Source organism: Excalfactoria chinensis, chromosome 1 (genome assembly GCF_039878825.1).
Source record: "Excalfactoria chinensis isolate bCotChi1 chromosome 1, bCotChi1.hap2, whole genome shotgun sequence".
Taxonomy (NCBI): Eukaryota; Metazoa; Chordata; class Aves; order Galliformes; family Phasianidae; genus Excalfactoria; species Excalfactoria chinensis.
Window position 1 is genome coordinate 93,195,483 of NC_092825.1, and position 18,022 is coordinate 93,213,504.

The 18,022-nt window shown below is 37.9% G+C and overlaps 2 protein-coding genes across 4 annotated transcripts in view; one reads left to right on the top strand and one right to left on the bottom strand.

The window, feature by feature from the left end:
• Positions 1-9,076, top strand: part of LOC140257728 (multidrug resistance-associated protein 1-like) — a 34,213-nt gene extending 25,137 nt beyond the window's left edge. For all 3 annotated transcript variants that reach the window (XM_072347295.1, XM_072347470.1, XM_072347389.1), the window contains 9 exons: positions 429-584; positions 1,440-1,639; positions 2,387-2,513; positions 3,680-3,781; positions 4,653-4,796; positions 5,914-6,072; positions 6,757-6,923; positions 7,841-8,035; positions 8,377-9,076. In XM_072347295.1, the coding sequence (XP_072203396.1) occupies positions 429-584; positions 1,440-1,639; positions 2,387-2,513; positions 3,680-3,781; positions 4,653-4,796; positions 5,914-6,072; positions 6,757-6,923; positions 7,841-8,035; positions 8,377-8,488 (1,362 nt within the window). In that variant the 3' untranslated portion in view covers positions 8,489-9,076. The remainder of the gene's footprint in view (positions 1-428; positions 585-1,439; positions 1,640-2,386; positions 2,514-3,679; positions 3,782-4,652; positions 4,797-5,913; positions 6,073-6,756; positions 6,924-7,840; positions 8,036-8,376) is intronic.
• Positions 9,077-10,199: 1,123 nt separating this feature from the next.
• HSPA13 (heat shock protein family A (Hsp70) member 13) lies at positions 10,200-17,781 on the bottom strand. Its single transcript, XM_072347587.1, has 5 exons — positions 17,666-17,781; positions 16,737-17,077; positions 15,821-16,034; positions 15,053-15,220; positions 10,200-13,672 (listed from the first exon to the last, which is right to left on the bottom strand). The coding sequence occupies exons 1-5, from the start codon at positions 17,688-17,690 to the stop codon at positions 13,002-13,004; spliced, it is 1,419 nt and encodes a 472-aa protein (XP_072203688.1). The 5' UTR covers positions 17,691-17,781; the 3' UTR covers positions 10,200-13,001.
• Positions 17,782-18,022: the final 241 nt, after the last annotated feature.

Consider the following 18,022-nt stretch of genomic DNA (forward strand, 5'->3'; position numbering starts at 1 on the left):
GACAGATTAATCCAAATGCAGTAACTGGTGAGGGCTGTGTATTTTAGAATAGAGCTGAGACTAGCTGCGTTGTAAACAGTAAGAAGTCAGTTGATATGGGTTTCATTAAAGCCTTGTGTTTTTGAGAAGCATTATATTATAAACAAGGTTTAAATTTGTGTTTTGGTGTACAGTAGGAGATTATTTCAGTACACTTCAGAGTTATTATGAGGCTTACATAGAAAAGCCTGTTCTCTGACATATCATGAGTACTCTAAAAGCTGTTGTATCTACTTCACCTTTAGAAAAATAATATTGATATATGGATATATTTAATTAGGATGTAATCAGGTGGAGGGCAATCCTACTAACCTATACTGAGGATGTTCTAGCTTGATGTAGTAGCAAAATTTACTCAAAAATGTTGATTCTTCTGTTCATTGTTACAGGATTTATTTATAGTGGACATACGTTTTCATTATTACTTACGAACTTGGCTGAACTGTACACTAGATGTTGTTGGAACCATTCTAGTTATCACGTTTTCCTCACCATTGTTCATAATGGTAGTTATTCCCCTGGGATACTTGTATTTTATTATCCAAGTAAGTTCACTAAGTTTTTATAAGCTTTTCTAGATGTGTCTATGTAGGATTTCCAAAATATCCAATGATACAGGCTTAAATTATTACAGTGGAAAAAGAGTCTACAGAATGCATCTGAATTTACTCTCATAAAAAAACCTTCCAGCTTCTTAAAAGGAAATTAGAACAGTCCTTGAATATATCCTGAAGTGCTTGGGAACCTTTAATAATTTATATTTTTCTCATTAGATTTTCTTTTCTTAGACAGATACAATATTGATGTAAAAGTAGAGTGATGCCTTGTTACCTTTGCTGTTTTTTTTTGACCAATGTGTCAGTTATGCTATGGAGAAACTTAAAGATAATGGTTCGCAAAGACTAAAGGTTGCATTCCTGTTTCTTGAGGTTCAAAGTACAGTGTGTAATTAAGTCCTTCAATATTCTTAAAATAAGAACATACATAGATGAAAGAAAAGAGGGCCTGGATTCAATCTCTGCTAAGGAATTTAAATACAGGCATTATTACATTAAAGAAGTAAAAGACAATTTTAACGTGAATGAGAAACATAGTATTCTGCTTTTCAAGTTTACATGGAAATTTTAGTTGGTTGCTATGCATCTTTTAGTATAGCACATTTGTTAGATAATTTGGAAATAATCTGTCTTTAATTCAGCCTTGCCAGTAAGACATATTGCATTTTTCAGCATTAAAAGGCTGGTGTAATTTTTTTCCAGTTTCTTCATATGTAGCATTTACAGGAGTTACTTAACAGCTTTAGAAGAATTGGAAAAAAAATATTTAAAATAATGTTAAATAATGTAAAGGAAACCATAACAAGTTAAAATGTCTGCTTTTTTTCTGTACTACTTGATTAGCGATACTACATAGCGAGCTCAAGACAGATTCGACGGCTAGCAGGAGCATCTCATTCTCCTGTCATCTCCCACTTCACGGAGACTATCCTAGGAGGGTCAACAATCAGAGCATTTGGCCACCAGGACAGATTCATTAGAAAAAATAATGATGTTGTATATGAGAATTTGGTTTATTTCTACAACAATGTCATCTCAAACAGGTACTTTACACCTCTGCCTGTAGAATTTTACAATCATTATGTTTTCTTTTTTCGTAGTAAAGCTACTTGAGGAATGGGATAAGAATATCTAGAGTCCTTTGTAATGAGTGCACAGATGATGTCTTAGCACTAGGATGATTCCTTCTTTGTATACTGGAAACTAGCAGGTTAATAGAAAGTATGCACATGCTGTTTAGGATGAGAATACAAGCAACAAAAGCGTACAGATAGATTATAAACATGGACTAAGTACTGTATTACAATTAATACTTCCTCAAACAAGCTTATGATCAAATCAATTTTATATTGCAGTGGTTCTTGTGGTAGTAACTTGGCCTATACCTACAAACCTGAGTGAAATCTCAAGTTTAAGGGAATAAGAGCATTTCTGCTCCCCCATTTCTGATTCAGTTCAGTTACAGGTAGAGATTAGCATGGAGATTTTCAACTGTAGTTTTCAGTCATATAACTGAATCTTATCTGGATAGGAAGAGTGGGAAAGCCATGTGTGTAGTGAAGAGAAATCAGTCATTTGTGGAGAGACTGCATTTTGTTCTTAACTGTACTACTTGTTGTAGACATCGTATTCCCTCCCCGGATCATCTGTAAAATTAAGTGGTGGTACATACCTTCTCTGAAAGTTGAGACACAGCTGTAGAAGAGCCATTACATTAGCAGTATGTTCACTGCACTCAAAGAAAAAAAAAAAATTATGATAACTCACTTTCTTTGCCTTGTTTACTGCAGGTGGCTATCTGTCAGGCTTGAATTTCTAGGGAATTTAATGGTGTTCTTTGCTGCACTGTTTGTAGTAATGGCTGGGAACACAGTGAGTTCTTCTACAGTGGGTTTATCAATATCATACGCTCTAAATGTAAGTCATGGAATAATTTTTTTGCTGCTCTCACATCCCATATGAAAAGGGAAGAATAGGTACAATGAAGTTGAACTTCCTTGAAGTTCTTTTCATTCTGGGAAGCTTCACAGTAACTATTTTTCCACTCCGAATTTAGATGAAATAAGAATTATTAGAATATATTTAAAAATCAAGTTAATCAGACTGTGTATGGTATGTTACTTTAACTATTATGTTAAATCAAGAGTAAGAAACCAGGGCATATGCAACTATATTTCATATTTGATTTTTTGTTCTTCTTCATTTACTGAACACTGTATGGGGATTCTTACTTAAAAGTTTATTAAAATCATTTACTTTTTGCATTGTGCCTGTAAAAAAAAATTGTGAGAGCTACATTAGAAAAGTGCTCTGTAGTAAGTTGAACTGTATTGATAGGTTGCTAATTTAAGTCTTAAGTATCGCATATACTCAGACTAAAACATCCAGAATTTCTTTATTGCATGATGCTTAGGAGCCTAGCAATGTCCAGATTCTCACTGTGGAAAGTGCTTCAGAAATAATAAAAACTGGGGAGAAAAAGTAAGAGAGGAAAAAAAGAGAGAAAAAGAAAGAGAATTGCCTATCCTGGTATACCCACATCACCCCCAATTCACAATAATTTCATTCTGTATTGTTCTTTGTAAATAACTGTCATTCATATCGGCGTGTACTCAGTGATGACAGTGGCAGGTACTGCATAGTGTTTCACCTTCATCTGACATGAAATTCACACCAGTCTTTATTTAGCTGCATGGAACATCTCAGAACAGTTGGATCTTACAAAAAAGAAACAAAAACCTCTTTGGGCTTACCCCTTATATTTTGTGACAAAATTATTACTTACTCAATTGCACAGAAGTGGTACCGATTCTGTCCACAGAAGCATTCCACATGTTTGAAGAATTTGGCAGGCAGAACAGTTCCATTATAGATTGTTTTATTTGTGTGGTGTTAGTGTACTCTGTCTAGAAAGTGATGTAATAATGTACCCACAATATGAGCCACTTATGTTCTTCCTTTCACATATTATACCATTACTGTGTGCTTGTGAAATTATTCAGCTTGGGTAATTTTTGAAATCACTAAGCTGTGTTCTAGTATAGTTGAATTGTTACATTCTAAAATGCAACTTTCTTCTCCAGATAATTCAGAGTCTAAATTTTTGGGTGCGTAAAGCATGTGAAATTGAGACCAATGCAGTTTCAATTGAAAGAGTTTGTGAATATGCAAACATGGATAAAGAGGTGAGCATTCTTTTTGGAATAGTAAATGGATATTTAATTTGTGTACAAAGAAAATGATGTAGATTTGATTTAACATTGGTGTGTGGTAAAAGCTGGCTATAATTTATTAGATACTTTGTCAGTTTTTACACTGATATGCAAAGTTATTCATTCTGTCTTTAGGTAGCAGTTTTATATCTATTTGAACCAGTGAATTATTTGGCATCCTTCTTAGTAGTAGGTTTTCTAGTAAGACTAATTCACCTGCAGCTCAGGTCAACTTTCCATACTACGGACAACCAGGAGGGGCATTTTAAGAGTGGCAGACAGGGAAAAGAGGCGTTGTTATTCACATGCCTGGAGAGGCATTTATTTCAAAGCTATTGGCCTTGGTTATTGTGCTTTTCCGAAAGTAGTACCCAGAGAAGTAAGAGCCTTGGTCTGTCTCAGAAACAAGTCCTTCTTCCACGTCTTCATTTTCTTTTATCCTCCTCCATGTTTTTCTTTCTTTATGTTAACACCTTGCTTTTCTTTCGTACTCCTTAAAACAAAAGGTTTCTCTTAAAATGTGTGTTAGAAATACCTGGAAGATTTAGACATTGGATTAAATATAGTTCTTTGCCCGTCAAATAAGGGAACTTCTAGCAACTACACAGTTCAGCTTTTTAAATGACTATATAGTTTTCTTTAAAAAAAAACAAACGGATAGGTTGGAATATTGTTGCTGGCTACATCACTTAAAGAAATTTCTCCTTATATCACAATGGAATTATCCTAAAACTGCTGAGAGTTCTAGATGTATATAATTTTATATATATATAAATTAATTAATTTTAATGATTTGGGACTTATTTCCTGGCATATACTAAAATAACAATGCTTTTAATTCCAGGAACCATGGATTACATCAAAAAGACCACCAGTAGGATGGCCTGATAGAGGAATAATAGAGTTTGTTAACTACAAAGCTCAGTACAGGAAGGATCTTGGTTTAGCTCTGAATGACATTTCCTTTCAGACACGGAATAAAGAGAAGGTATTGTATATAATAAGAAATACGTCAGAAGTATAAACTTCTGTTTCAAGACTTTCTATGTCAAAAACATCTCATATGAAGAGACTCCAGTACTAAATATTGCAAGATTATGTTGAACAGAAAAAATTATAAGTGACTAAGATATTAAAGAAAAAACAAATGAAAAAGGTATTTTCTCCTACTCTGTAGAAGTTCTTATCTCTGTCAGAAGTGGAGGTAATGTTTTACTTCCCACCCTTCCCCACATACTATGATGGGCAAGTATCTCTTTTAATCTGAGATAAATCTTTATTTAACTTTCAGAAATTTGGGGAAAAAAAGAAAAAAGGCATAGGGAAAGATAGTACAGTTAAAATACTTCTAGCATTTATGCTAATTGTTTTAATGTTACTTGTTTTTAAGATTGGGTTGAAACTGGTCTAGATCTTTTCTGACCCTTAGTGTCTGCAGAGGTGAAGACATTAAATCATTATGTGCAAAAGGAGGTATTCATGAAAGTGACAGCCCAACACTACTAGCATTAGATTATGGCAGTTTAATAGGGTTAGATAAGGGAAAATAAAAATTCATTTGGTTCCACATTTGCTCACTGCTTGTAAAAGAAGGTGCTCTTAAGTAAGTGGTTCTAATGTGAAACTTCCGAGGAAAGCTTTCCTCCTAAGAGAAGTGAATAATCACATACCAATCAGATTTTTCAACCAAATAGGACATTTCTGAGGAAGATACAAATTTGAAATTAAACCTCTTATTCACCGTGCTGAATATTTCTGTAGAAAACTGTATTAAAAGCTATATATAAACTAGACTGGGGTTAAACTGGGGTTTGGGATTGAGAAACACTGAACAGGACCTAGTGTTGAGTAGTTCACTTCAGCTGAGGAGTGCTAGACAAAAGGAAGGCATAAGTAAAGGCTGCCCATTGAACCAGGCATAGGCTGGAGGGAGAGCTATGATTGTAAGCATGTCAAGAGTGATTTTTAAACAATTTTATCCGCCTGTAATGCTGGAGAAATAAACTGAGGGTTTGAACTGAAAGTTAAAATTGAATTTGTCACTTTTTATATGCAACACTCAGCATAGAAAGTTATAGTCTTTACCAGAAAACTTCCTCTTTCAGGTTGGAATTGTAGGAAGAACAGGAGCTGGTAAATCAACACTCACAAATTGCTTGTTTAGAGTTCTAGAGGGATCTGGAGGCAAAATAATTATAGATGGAATTGATATATCAACTATTGGACTCCATGACCTGCGTAGAAATCTTAACATCATTCCACAGGTGAAATGTGTTTTTGAGATTACTTTTTGGGGTGTGTGTGTGCTTGTAACACAAAACCTTTAAGTTTTGTGGAGTATTTTTTTACTTAGTTGATTTCTGGAAATATTCATTTATTTATGAGAATTTACAAGCCCTAAGTCTACAGACTGCCAAAAGACAGAGGCATAAAACTCTCATAGAATGTTACTGCTTTGAATATAGGTTCTGTAATGGCATGTCAGGTTTTATAACGAATTTTTTTGTAGTCTTAGCTTTTTGATTGAACAGTAATTTTTAGTAATGCTTGCATAATGCTGTCATGCATGATTATTGCATGTAGGCATTTACATGGAAAAACCCTCAAAACAGGTCAGACCAAAAGTGTAACACCAAGTTTTATTATACCAGATTTAGTTTAACAAGCTTAGCCAGAATAACTGGTGTTCTCCAGGATCTGTAAGTCTATGTATGCTGTTTTTAAGTCTTAACTGCATCACTAATTCACAGGGAATTAAGTAACATATAATCATGAATCATGTATGTACATAACTTGCCCTGAAAGTAATGCCTCCTATTTATTTCCATGGAAACTACAACAGATCCAAAAATATTTATTTCATTCTCCCATATTGATGCAGTGTTGTGTTATGGCATATTCTTTAAGTCTGTTTTGGAACTTTGTACTAAAACTCTGCTATTCTTTAGGATCCTGTCTTGTTTTCTGGGACGCTGCAGTCAAACTTGGATCCACTTGGAAAACACTCTGATCATGAACTTTGGGAGGCACTGGAACTGTGTGGCTTAAAGAGTTTTGTCCAGTCACTTCCAAAGAAGCTCCTTCATGAGATTTCAGAAGGTGGTGAAAATCTCAGGTATGTAAATAGCAAGTGCTATTGTAGTTATTTTCTGATACTGTATAACCGTGTTTTCTTTCCAGATCATTTATTACAGAAACTATCAATGTAAAGATTACCCTCCTCCACTCCAAATAGAATTATTCTGGTAGTAGGACTTCCTTTGCGGTTTTCTTTGATGTCGTAACTATATGAAGTCCTGTAGCCTATGTTGTATGGGAAGCAAAAGAAGTGGAGTAGTTTCAGCTCAAGTATAGGAATGAATAGGAAATGGGAGCTTCATATACCACCTTTTTAGATGTGGAAGAAAAATGTCCATTTACTTATTTATTAAAAGAAAAAAAAAAAAAAGTCAAAACTACAGAGAACTTTTTTGCTCTATGTGGTTAGGCAAAGCAACTTGTCTTTGATTTGTAGAATGTTACCCCATAGAAACGTAAGGAGAGCAACTCAGACAAATGGTGAAGCTTTTGGCATCAAAGAGACAAGCAGTAATTCAAATAGGGCATATTGAAAAATAACTTGAGTTTTTTAAGACAGATCATTTTCAGAAATATCTGCAAGGCATTCACCAAAGGTAACCTATGGGAATATCCAAACTTTTACCTCGAACATTATTATATTCAGTCCAGCCTATTCAGATTCCCCATAATAATGTGAATACCGAAGTTGAGGGCAAAGCTAGGTTTAAAAGTCACTCCATATTTACTGTTGGTATGAAGAGTGAGAAGGAATAAAAACTTCCAAATTAGGTGGACATATTTCTCCAGGGTTTTTAGAAGTATAAAGTTTTGTTGAAGAAGTTGGAACAGAGAGGCTCCATACTAGTCCCAGCTTTATGTCATCTGCTCCAATGTCTAGGTCTAAGCAGAAAAAAGATCATTCCCCATTTCCTCAAAGTGTCTAAACCGACCTTCTTGGTGTGTTTTTAACAGTGTTGGCCAGAGACAGCTGGTCTGTCTGGCACGTGTTTTGCTACGAAAAAAAAAAGTCCTAGTCCTTGATGAAGCAACAGCTTCCATTGACATGGAAACAGATAACTTGGTGCAGTCCACCATCAAAAGAGAGTTTTACAACTGTACGATATTAACAATAGCCCACAGATTACATACAGTCATGGATTCAGAAAGGTAAGTTAAGTTTTGAAATGCTGTTTAAAAATTAATGGCTTCTTTCAGATGCATGAGTTTGCAGATGTATAATATTTACTCGAACACTTTTTTCCTTAGTAGCTTAGTATCTGTACAGCTTTGTATCTGTATCACAAAGGACTTGGGATACACTGAAGAATTTTTACCAACTGAGCAACTGTTCCATTTCCAAAAGGCTTTATTAGCATGGACATAACTAGTTTTAGAAACCAATGGTAGATCTTCTAAGTAAGTGTTCCAGTTAGTAGGTGTTTGTAGAAGGATTGGAATATATGGTTGAATGTTTTACCTCCTGTAATCTTTATGCTTTTGTGTTGTAGAGTGCTTGTTCTGGATGCAGGAAGGATTCAAGAGTATGATACACCTCATAATTTGTTACAACGAAAGGGTGCCTTCTACAAAATGGTTGCTGAGGCGGGTATAACAAGATAAAGAAAACTAATGAATGAATTCTTAGTGAAGTTGAGAATTACTTGTACCGGTATTCTCTCTAAAGATATGCAGCATTCCTGATGTTATGAACTTACTTGAAGATTCCTGACAACATCGTTGCTGTTTTCTACGACTACAGCCTATACATAATGGCCAGGTTTCTTAACTTCCTGTTTTTATACAAATCACTGATTTTGATTCTATTAGTACTGGACCAACGCAATGAAGGAGTGATTTTCATGGCATATTTTAAATATTGCACTAGCAAAGATGGATTAAAGATAAATAAATTTCTCTCTTCACACAGTGTTTCAATTAAGAAATAGTGCTTAATTAAATTGCGTGGTCATTATGCCCATTTAGTCAATACATTCTTATATAATTGTGAATATATAAAAACCCCAAATAACTTATTGTACAGTTATAGAAGCAGATCTCCCTTCATGCTGATTTTTAGGACATTTCTAATGCATTTTTGCATGTGTACTTCAGTAATTCTTGGGCAGCAAACTTATGTTGACTTTTCTGTTTTTTGACTTTGTGATTTCTTAATAACAAATACAGGACCCAACTATTTATTTTAATTTCAGATATCTGTCTTTAATTAATATGCGTCTTAACTAGGAGCCATAGTATTGTAACGACAGTATTGGTGTCATAAACCCAAGTAGATTGTTTATGCATAGGTAACATAGGTAGGGGAGCTTTATTAAACATGGTTGAGCTTCCTGCTTTACTAATGAGAAGATCAAAGCATAGAAGTGAACTACACCTCAAGAGGCACAAACAGTAGGCTTGTAATTCTTTAGCATGGACCAAGCTCAGTGGTGCCTCTGTCTGAGTGCTGGCTGTAGGGATCCCCACACTAGCAATGAAAACACACGTACTCTGCCTCTCAGCTGTGGGTCTGTGGTTGTTCCTGCTGCCTGCAATGCTGACTCACACATCAACTGAAGCAAGCAAAGTTTGCAGTTTTAAGAAGGTAGTGAGAAACAATAGAGGCTTTCTGAACAGATTTCCCCAAAGAGGGATTGTACTACTGTGAAATTAAAAAATTGCATTATCCTTTCCTGACAGTGAGTCAACCAAACCAACAAAAAAACCCAAACCAAAACAACAACAAAAAAACCCAGTACTGCTGTATTTGATTAATTGACCGTAAAGTACAATAAATATACTACAGCAACAGACTAGGTAATTGCAGTTTTCTGATAGAGACAGACTTTGTAAGGAGAGAGAATAGCTGCTTGCTTTTCATCTCTTCCCCTCTTCTTGTCTCCCACCTGAGGGCAGCAGTGTCTTTCCTGTAGAGCAGAAACTGCCTTACTAATATTTCAAATGGGGAAATAAGCTGAGTGTCCCAGGAAGGTTCTTCTTGGGTCCCCATCTCTTACATACCTTCACACTCCCCACAAAACCCACCCTTTCCTAGAAGTAGCACAGGAGAAACTGGAAAAAACACAAATTAGGTGCTATTTCCTAAACAAATGTTTTAGGGTTAATACTAGGGTAGGCAGTGACTTCAGTACCAACAGAGACCAACATCTCTTGCAAAGTACAGAGAAAATCATCTGAGGACTTGCTAAGTGTATGGTAACTTTAGGGGGAGAGACGTTTTTTGTGCTTCCTGCAGGACTGACATAATTTAAAGAATAGACAGGGAAACCGTGCTGTTAAAATACTTCCCAGGGAAACTGAAACAAGACAGGTCCAAAGGACAGAAATTGCTTTAATTAAAAACATTCTAAAAGGTTATGCATTTCATCATCTGCATTTGGAAACAATTCAGGAATGTACTGGTGATGAGGCAGCTTAGCTGCTCAGAATTTCAACCCGCAACACAAGCTTTAACTGTATAAATTTGTCATACGCTTTATGCCAAAGGCAACCATACACAAGATTTCCAGGAGAGGTTATAGAAAGATTTCAGCCTTCAAATATCAATTATTTAAATGAAGACTTCTGATAAGCAGTACGGCTGCGCATCTGGAAACGTCCACTTAGCGCAGCGTCCTACTCATCATTAGAATATGACTGTTTGTGCCAAAATACAGCAGTAAGATCAAAGACAAAATAGATAACGTGATTGCAGAATTCAGCAAAATGAATAAATTAGGATGCATTGGCAGATATCTGATGTACAGTAGCTTTTTGATTTCAATCTGTACGGAAAACTGAAAGAAAATATACCCTGTTGTGATTTTGTTTTTAATTATTTTTTTAATACGAATAAACAACTCACCCTACCTTTCAACTCCCAGATTAAAACCAGAGATTTTTGACCTCCTCCAGACTGAAGTAAAGTACTAAAAGCTGAAGTACTTCCTTGATTTGCATTGTTCAAACAGCTTAAAATTACACTCTCACTTGCCCCAAAACTGCAAAAATAGGTTAAAAAATAAATAGTTTTAATAGTTGAGCTCAACTGCAATTTGGTTTTATTTTAATCTACTTTATTGCACTGTATAAAATAAGCAGACCTGCATTAAACAAACAAAAACCAACCTGAAGTCGTACAAAAATTCCAGTATATTTTGAGATGAGTTTACAGCAGGGCAGCAGAAAGGCCACAATGACTCCAAATACTTTAGAAAAAATATATTCAATATAAACAAATGTATCTTCAAGGCAACTGCATGTGAGAACCGTACTGCATATTGGCATCCGCCCATGAGCTCACTAAAAAGACTTCTTTCAACTCAGGAGTTTTAGTTCTATTCACTTTTGTCCCTTACCTCACTCACTTTTATAAGCATGCAATATTCTATATTAATACGTTATCAGGTTGTACTAGAATTCACATACAGATGTAAAGATGGGGTCACTTTCAAAGGGTATCAAGGAAGGAAAAAAGGCATCCAAAAAGCCCCTTTAGTTTTCAGCTCAGTGAAATTCAACGTTACCAGCATTAAACACCACCCATGGAATGGCTGCACAAAACTAAAATTCAGGAGGTTTTAGACAGGATTACTTCAAAGGTTCGTTTAGACCACAGCTACACAAACAGCTGCATCAGCACAATTGGGAAGGCAGTGTCATAGATCTGGTCTACTGCCAGGAGAATAATAGGCCTATTTTAACATGGTCAGAGGTTAAACTATAGATCTAAGCCCACACTTTGTCTTGGCACGCTTATCAAAGTTATTTTTTGGAGCATACAAGAGAAGGCTTAAAATCACCCATTACTAGAGCTTACCTGATTCTGTACTGACAGATGAAGACAAGCCTTAACTGAATGCCTTCACTGTTCTAAAACAGATAGAAAATCTCTTGGCCCATTAAGTATTGTTTCAATTTTCCATAAATAAAAGCTAAACTTCACAATTTTATTTTATTTTATTTTATTTTATTTTATTTTTATCATCCTTTTCTCCTCTTGCATTTGCTGGATAGGTGAGTGGCAAAGTATTTGCCTAAAATAAAGACCAAAGAAATGTTACCTCGGATCCTGAGTTACAGGCACTGCTTCCTTCTTGGGTGAACAGCTGCCATCTCTAATCTATGCTCAATTAGGAATATGACCCAACTTAAAGCAGAGATACTAGTTAAAATGCAAGACAAAGCTGGATGAGTTTTCATTGACAAGAGGAACTAGACTTCATCCAAGCAGTTCATTTGGTCCCACACTTCTTCCCCTGAAAACAGCAGAGCTGGGGGGAAAAAATGTCATACGCTTGTAATTGTGCAACAATTTAATTCATGTTGGTAAAATTCAAGAGAAAATATACACATGTAGCTTCAAGATGCACAAAATTAAAGTGGTTTTCAAATAAAATGGAGGGAGGTATAGACAGTTGGTGATATGCCACTTGTTCTTAAGGGTAAGACAGCAGCACCTATGCGTTAACCTCCAGAATGTTTCAGGAAGTTAGCCGTTGTAGACACTGAGCAACTCCACATTAGCAAGAGCTAAATTTCTTAATATGGTTTGACTCAAACATGAGACAGTAATTTGCTGTGTGGTCTTAATAAAACTAGTATGCTGTTATGAACAGCAGAGGATTCAACTGAATGCATAAATCTCATTCAAGCTGCAGTATGCCTTTTAGAAAAGGTTTTTAAATGCTCAAATGACTCACTTTAATAAATAGATTTTAGCTCAACACTGCTATGTGCGTTAACACTGCTTCACATTCTTCCAAATAAAATATATTTGACACAGGAACATTTATACTACAATGCTGTTATTTTTAACCTTTGGTCACACTCTTCCATTTTTAAGCAAACACCTCTTCCAGATTTGCTAATAAAATTTAGCAAGAGGATATGAGCGTGTCATCTTTAGGATTTCCATTCTGTATCCAATCGAGAAGCAAACATGACTTCAAAGACAACTTCAGAGCTTTACAAATCACTCGTACCTTTAAGGTAACATTTAACTCAAATAGATTACAAAAAAAAAAAAAAAAAGAATATTATATGGCTAAGGTTAGGCTCCACTGACAGTCAGATAAGTATGCACCATCAGAGTATGCTTTCGGAGAGACGGGATGCAATGGGAAAGAGTTTATCTTCAATTAAAATTAGTCTTTCGTAAATGCTTATTGGGAATTTCTATAGCGCTTACTTGGAGAGGCCAGGACCCACCAACAATTCCTGCTTGGATAGCTACACCCATTACAACTGCTAGATCAGGGTCTACAGAGGTGTTGGGTTCCTTTCCAAAGAAATCCCGAATAACTTCACGTATTTTAGGAATCCGGGTGGAGCCCCCAACTAACACAATTTCATCTACTTCCTCTTTGTGTAGGTGGCCTTCCTTCAGCACCTGTTCAATGGGAACAAGAATCTTCTTAAAAAGGTCCTCGTTCAACATCTCAAAGAGTTTTCTAGAAATTTCTCGTTCAAACACAACTTTGACAAAGTTGTTTTCTTCATCCGAAGCATCTCCGCCATTTTTCAAGTCTTTTGTTTTCTGCGAAGGCTTGCTGCTATGAACAGTATTTGGCTTTACCTCACTTTCAGGAAGTTCTTTTGTAAGCTTCCTCTCTGGCATGGTCAACGACACCCTTAATGTAGATGCCTCATGAATAGTCAAATTTAATTTAACTGCTTCCACAGCCTGTCTGAGGCGATGTATTTCTTCTTTTCTTGATGGCAGAGAACCATAAACTTGATTGAGTTGATCGTATAAGTGCTGCATCAACCTCTGATTAAAATCTTGTCCTCCAAGTTTGTTGTTGCCTAAAACGTCAGAACAGAGTGCATCAGAAAATGCAGAAAGCAGCACATACCTTCTCTTTCGTGGCAAAGAGAACTCAAGGGCCAGAGCAACCATATTAGGACTGTAAGCACAGAACAGGAGCTAAGAAAAACAGACAGAACTGTCATCCACTGAAGAGTGCGTGATTAACTGAAACTTACAGATCTTGTAATGTTTTCATTTTCTTTCCTACGGACTGAAGTAAATAACAAGAAAAACCTGTAGCTGGTGGCACGTCACTGAAGAGCAATAACTCACAGCAAATTACTTTCCTCAGAAAATTGACAGCCCTCTCTGCCCAGAATGGAGAATGGATTTTCCTGTTGGTTCTACCAGAGCGCAGCTTTATAGGAGTTACGAATTTAACATTTTCAAGTTACTCAGTGGTTTCATCCATTCACGTGAAAGAGCTGCACACTATTGAAGCATATGGAAATATCATAAAAATAAAAAGCAAAAGAAAATGAGAAAATGCAAGTAGTGAGGTTCAAGTTCTATTAACAGGTATGTCTTACGTTAGCCTTCAGAAAGAGTAGTCTGTATTCTCAATTACTTCTAGAAGATTATTCTTGCACCTTATTTCCAAAACCTTTCAGATAGTTGTTCATGCTTTCCATTAAACAGATTTAAAAGTGGCCTGCCAGTTTTCATCTGCATTGAATAGTACTCTCAGAGTTTCTACCTGTCTGCTATGAGTGAAAACAGGAAATCACTTAATGGACATCCATTCAAATAAGTCAGACTGAAGTAGTCAAGTATTGCTATTCCACTCTTACTGGACATCAGACATTGGACATTCAAGGCAATGCTAAAAGTAGAGTGGCATCTCAGACCTGTCCAGATGTGGGTCATCTGCAAAGCAGCTGTGCATTCACTCCAATTTTACTAAACGTTGCTGCCAAAACTCTTTCCCAAGCAATGAATCACTGTGGCATATATGTATACAAAAAACAAACTTCTGGATTAACAGAACGCAGTTATCAAGCCCTACACAACTACAGTGGAGCCAAATGCGAGGCAAGGATGTTCTAAAGCACTTAGCTTTAGTAAACTGATTTGGTAAATACTCTCAGCTCAAAGGTAATAGAAAGCTTTAGAACAAAGCCTTTTCTGCAAGCAGCAGCACTTACATTAGTAAAAATCAACAGCCTCAGATAAAATTAAACCAATTTATAACTTGGAGTCAGGTGAAAACTGAATTTCTCTTAACTGGTGAAACCAATTGCAGACCTGGCTGCATATGTAAGACAGTTACAAGCACTTCATTGTGAGACTTATTTTAAATAACCTCTCTGAAGGTGATGTGAGGCATATTTTTCCTTTCCCGCTACTCTTTCAGAAAAGTAAAGCATTTTTCTCACCTGCCATGGCTCGTGTGAGGAACATCCCTCCCTGCTTGTTCAGCAGAGACACATCCAAAGTTCCTCCACCCAAATCTACCACCAGGACATTAAACACATCAGCTTTGTGGAGTCCATAAGCCATAGCTGCAGCTGTGGGTTCATTGATTACTCGCAAGATTTCAAGCCCTAAAAAGAGCAAAGCAATAGTCACATGCAGTTCCAAACACTGTATTTCTCAGTGTAACAACATTTACCATTAGTTATTTTGAGCTAACCTTAAATGCAATGTCAGCTATAAGGAAACAGTTCAAGTATTATTGCTTAGAAAATTATTTTCCTTATTTAAGCGTGAAGTAATACTACTTCACTGTCAGGAAGAAGGCATCTACACAAGTGTCAGGATGACACTGATCTACACAAGACTCAAGGTGAAGGCACCTACACAAATATGCTTTCTTGTGAGACCCTTTGGCTAAGTAGATTCTACATCCTGTTTGTGTTTTAATTATTGTCCAATTGTGCTCTCTATGTTCTCCCTGTTTGGAGATGACAACAAAAAAACTACCCTCCTGAGACCAAGAGTCAATTATTCTAGCCAGCTACGTTTGCATTAGGCTGCTGCAGCTGTTGGCACTCAGGAGTTCTCTTCTGTTCATTAAAATTGTTAGCAATCTTAAAGAAAAAATACAAATCCATTCTAAGGCTTTCTCTCCCTAGGCTTTACCACTAGTGAAATAAACATAATGTAAGGCTCCACAGAACAATTCTGGAAAAAACAGACAACACCTGCAAGGTTAGCAGCCTTAACAGTGGCATTCCGTTGCCTTTCATCAAACTCTGCTGGCACAGAGATGACGGCCTTCAAAATGGGCACACCAAGATGGTCTTCTGCCATTCTCTTTAATTTCAGTAGCAGCTGGGAGCCGATATGCTCTGGAGTAACACGGAAGGTTTCATTAGTCGTCACAGAAAATTCAGCTGATCCATTGTTGTTGAAAATCTATGAGGAAAAGCAACACAAGTCATAGGTCAGACATCTTATATTCTCTCCTCCACTAGCATCAAATATTAGATTTGCATACCGCTCGTTTATTCTAGGAAGGTTATACATGTACCCAGCAAGGCTGTGGATGCCCCCTCCCTGGAAGCATTCAAGGCCAGGCTGGATGGGGCTTTGAGCAACCTGATCTAGAGGGAGGTGTCCCTGCCTATAGCAGGGGGGTTGGAACTACATCATCTTAAAGGCCCCCTCCAACCCAAACCATTCTATGTCTCTATGATTCTATGTACTTTCTCCATTTCATTAACCACTTTTATTCCTTGGCTGTAAACAACTGTTTAATTGTCTTTGATGCTACATGATACAACCACACATTTGAAGATGAAAGTAATGCTTAAGTTAATTCTACTCATAAAGCTTCCCATGGGTTCTTTAAAATTTTGAGTTGGAGCTTATGCTGAAATGTAACCTAGAAACAAACACGTTTCACAGTAGAGGACAGGGTTCCCTAGAAAATCATCAGCTCTCACGCTGAAGTACACCGCTTCCACCAGCACTTCCTCCTCTTCTCTCTGGATATACGTGGTGGTTTCCAGGCATATCAGATATAGCCAAGTGATTCAGAGTCAGAAGAACTGGTTCTGCGTTTCAAGCTTTCTACATATCGCTGCTTGGAGAGAAGCACAGATGATGTTTGCTCACCTTAAATGGATACCTGCTACTTTCACTCTTCAGTTCTTCTGAAGTGAAGATTTTCCCAATGAATCTTTTCGCATCATATATAGTGTTCTGAGGATTTGCATCAGCAAGTTCTAGGCCATCATATCCGATGTATACATCTTTGTCCGAGAAAGACACTATACTTGGAATGCTGTTGTGCCCGTTTTCATCTGCAATAACCTTCACCTGCCCTGTTCCAGGAAGAAAGACACCGACAGAGCAGTAAGTTGTGCCAAGATCAATCCCAATTACTTTTGGCGTAGGCATTGGTAAATACTGTTGTGCTAGATAGCCAGCCAGCAGAAGAGCCAGAATTGCCGAACCTGAAACACAAATTAATAGGCTGATTACTATTTTGGGAGTAATTGCTTACGAACGATTCTGATAGGAAACCCAGTTAATGAGGCTGTACAAAAACCACATGGAAACGACAAGCTTCCAAATCAAGCAACTCCCCCTCCAAGCTCCATCAGGAGTCTTAGAACAAGGAGACCCAAACACACACTCACTCCTGCTTCAGTCCCAGCCCCGTGAGAGCCATTTCACATGTAAGCAACGTAGAAGGAAAAGAAAACCAACGCAGCGAGGGCGGTCCCGGCTGTCTTTCGACAGAGCAGTGAGATAGCGCAGGTTTCTCAGCTACTTCTCCGCAGCCCCTCGCACAACACCTAGCTCTACAATCAAGGGAACACCCCGAAACCATAACGGAGCCATCACGAAAAGCCGCTCCGGGCCGGCAACGCGCACATTAGGCCTACAGAGCCCCACCGACGAGATCCGCCCGGCTCAGGCCAGGAGCGAGGAAGTGGAGCCCGGCAGCCCCAACCCCTGTGTTGAGCACCCTTCCGCACCCACCCTCCTTCCTGCCGACCCCAGCGGGGCCGCAACCCCCCTCGGCTGCCCGCACGCACCCAGCACCGCCATCTGCCCGGCCATCGCTGCTCGCCGGCTGCCGCAGCACCGTCCGACACCGACTGCTGATGGGTCTTTCCGGGCCGCGCCGCGCGGCACGCCGGGAATTGTAGTGCGCGATGCCCACCTGCCCTGCCGGCGTTTGCGGGCTGCTGGTAGAGAAAAACTACAGCTCCCAGGAGGCGCGGGGATGGGACCCGCCCCGGAGGGTGCTGGCCAATGGGCTGAGAGGCAGCGGGCCGATGAGGAGGACGCGTGGTACCTACTTAGGCGCATGCGCAGAACGGGTCCGGCCGCCTCGCGGTGCTTACCGGGAGCGGTAGTTTTGTGTCTTTAAATGCCATCGTTGCACAAGT

What these genes read in the sequence shown, in the direction of transcription:
- HSPA13 (XM_072347587.1), bottom strand. Translation starts at nt 17,690, where the DNA reads ATGGCCGGGCAGATGGCGGTGCTGG. An exon ending in GTAGCAGGTATCCATTTAAG is followed by an intron (nt 16,035 to 16,736) that starts GTGAGCAAACAT and finishes TTTTCCTCATAG; the next exon opens with ATTTTCAACAACAATGGATC. An exon ending in CCTCACACGAGCCATGGCAG is followed by an intron (nt 13,673 to 15,052) that starts GTGAGAAAAATG and finishes CTGACGTTTTAG; the next exon opens with GCAACAACAAACTTGGAGGA.